The sequence below is a fragment of the Tamandua tetradactyla genome, chromosome 4 (assembly GCF_023851605.1).
Source record: "Tamandua tetradactyla isolate mTamTet1 chromosome 4, mTamTet1.pri, whole genome shotgun sequence".
Classification (NCBI taxonomy): Eukaryota; Metazoa; Chordata; class Mammalia; order Pilosa; family Myrmecophagidae; genus Tamandua; species Tamandua tetradactyla.
Window position 1 is genome coordinate 8974342 of NC_135330.1, and position 2337 is coordinate 8976678.

The 2337-nt window shown below is 63.2% G+C and overlaps 1 protein-coding gene across 1 annotated transcript; it reads left to right on the forward strand.

The window, feature by feature from the left end:
• The first annotated feature begins 366 nt into the window (after positions 1-366).
• RXFP4 (relaxin family peptide/INSL5 receptor 4) lies at positions 367-1711 on the forward strand. The gene has a single exon (XM_077156432.1). The coding sequence runs from the start codon at positions 414-416 to the stop codon at positions 1533-1535; it is 1122 nt and encodes a 373-aa protein (XP_077012547.1). The 5' UTR covers positions 367-413; the 3' UTR covers positions 1536-1711.
• Positions 1712-2337: the final 626 nt, after the last annotated feature.

The following is a 2337-nucleotide window of genomic DNA, read 5'->3' on the forward strand; positions in this document are numbered from 1 at the left end:
TGGGGATGGGGGATCTGGCGCTGCTGGGACTAGAGGGGGCTTCAGGTTGGTCCCTGTCAACCCAGAGATGGGGTGTCTCTAGCCCCTCCCGGGGTGGAGGCCAGGGGCTGTGCCACACGGTGGGAGGCTCTGGCTTCTCCTCTCTCTGCACAATACAGCCCCTCACACACACACACACACACACACACACGCACGCACGCACGCACACACGCACACATGCACGCACACATTTATCCTAGAGCCGGGGACCTCCCTTGCCTTGCCCCACCTACCACCAATATGACCAACAGCAAAGGGCAGGTTGTTCCCTCACGGCCCTGCCCCCGAGGTGTGGGTGTGGGCCGGGGCCCCTGGCGCGTAGAGGCACTCAGTCGCCAGGGCTGGCGGGCACCTGCCGGCCCCTCCGCTGCCCCATGCCGCCGGCACCCAGTGTCTCTGCACCCCTGTCCACGCCCTTCTGGGCCAACACCTCGGGCGGCAGCGTGCTGAGCGCCGACGACACTGCCGTGCCCGTGGGCTCCCTGGCGCTCAGGGTCGCGGTTGCCCTGGCCTATGGGCTCGTGGGGGCCGTCGGCTTCCTGGGAAACTTGGCTGTGCTGTGGGCGCTGGGGGACTGCGCCCGGCGAGCCCCGCGCCGACCCTCCGACACCTTCGTCTTCAGCCTGGCGCTGGCGGACCTGGGGCTGGCCTTCACGCTCCCCTTCTGGGCGGCCGAGGCGGCGCTGGACTTCCACTGGCCCTTCGGAGGTGCCCTCTGCAAGGTGGTCCTGACAGCCACGGTGCTCAACGTCTACGCCGGCGTCTTCCTCGTCACCGCGCTGAGCGTCGCCCGCTACTGGGTGGTGGCCGTGGCCACGGGGCCCGGCACGCACCTCTCGCTCTTCTGGGCGCGCATGGCCACCCTGGCGGCCTGGGTCGGGGCTGGCCTGGCCACGGTGCCCACGGCCGTGTTCGGGGCCGAGGGGGAGATGTGGGGCGTGCACCTGTGCTTGCTGCGCTTCCCCAGCAGGTACTGGCTGGGCGCCTACCACCTGCAGAGGGTGCTGCTGGCCTTCGTGCTGCCCCTGGGCATCCTCGCCACCAGCTACCTGCTGCTGCTGGCTTCCCTGCGGCGGCGGCGGCGGCGGGACAGCGGCGCGGTGGCCCGCTCCGTCCACATTCTGGTGGCCTCCTTCTTCCTCTGCTGGTTCCCCAACCACGTGGTCACTCTGTGGGGTGTCCTGGTGAAGTTTGACCTGGTGGCCTGGGACAGAACCTTCTACACCCTCCACACCTACGTCTTCCCTGTGGCCACCTGCCTGGCACACAGCAACAGCTGCCTCAACCCGGTGCTGTACTGTCTTCTCAGGCGGGAGCCCAGGCGCGCCCTGGCCGGCACCTTCAGGGATCTGCGAGCGAGACTGCGGCCCCAGGGGCAGAACTGCAGGGAGCAGGTGGCCCTAAACGAGGTAGGCAGGCGGTGGGTGGCGAGCACCCCCCAGGAGAGCAGGCCTCCCACCATGCTCACCAACCTGGACAAGGGGACATCTGTGTGAATGGGGTAGGCTGAACACCCTCCCCTTCCAGGCTCCAGGTGTCCAGAGAGAGGCTGCCCTCTCTGCTAGGTTGCAACGATCTCAGAGAAAAGTCTGATCTTTGATCCTCAATCTGTGGGTGCGGTGGAATGGGGGAGGTCAAGGCCCAGGTCAGGGCTGGGCACAATACAGCTTAGGTCACCATTTTGGGGGGGGGGCGGGGGAGGAAGATCTGCAAATAAACTTTTGGATTGTCCACAAATTACCTTGACCTTTCCTTCCAGCATGACCTCAAGGTCAATGTGATATAAAGAATTCCCAGGGAATTTTCCCTAAGGCTAATGGATTGGAGGTCAGTGCCCATTTCCTTCAGTCTGCCTTCCTCATCTTCATCTCAAAATAGAATGTGCCTTGATCTTACTTCTCTGATGCCAAGACTCAAAAATGCTGTCCTCCCCTGGCCAAGGCCAAGCCTTCTTACCATCTCAGTGGTGCCCACAGGAACACGGTGGCCTCCGCTGCAGAAGTTGTAGTTCCCTGCAGGGAGAGGCCAGGCGTGGGATCCTGCTGGATCCTGTTTCTGCCAGGGAGCACCTTGGTGTCTCGTCGGAAATCAGGATTTGAAGGGAGATGACAAATCAAGGATGTGGATGGGACATGGGAAGGTGAGAGACGCAGAAAGGGGCTGGGAGAAGAGGAAGCCAAAGTTAAGGCCGGAGAAGTGGATGGAAAGCCCAGGAAGTGGCACTAGACTCCCTTCCTACCTGAGGAATGGCAGATGAGAGCACCTAGATTCCCGTCCTAGCTCCACTCTAAAGCATGC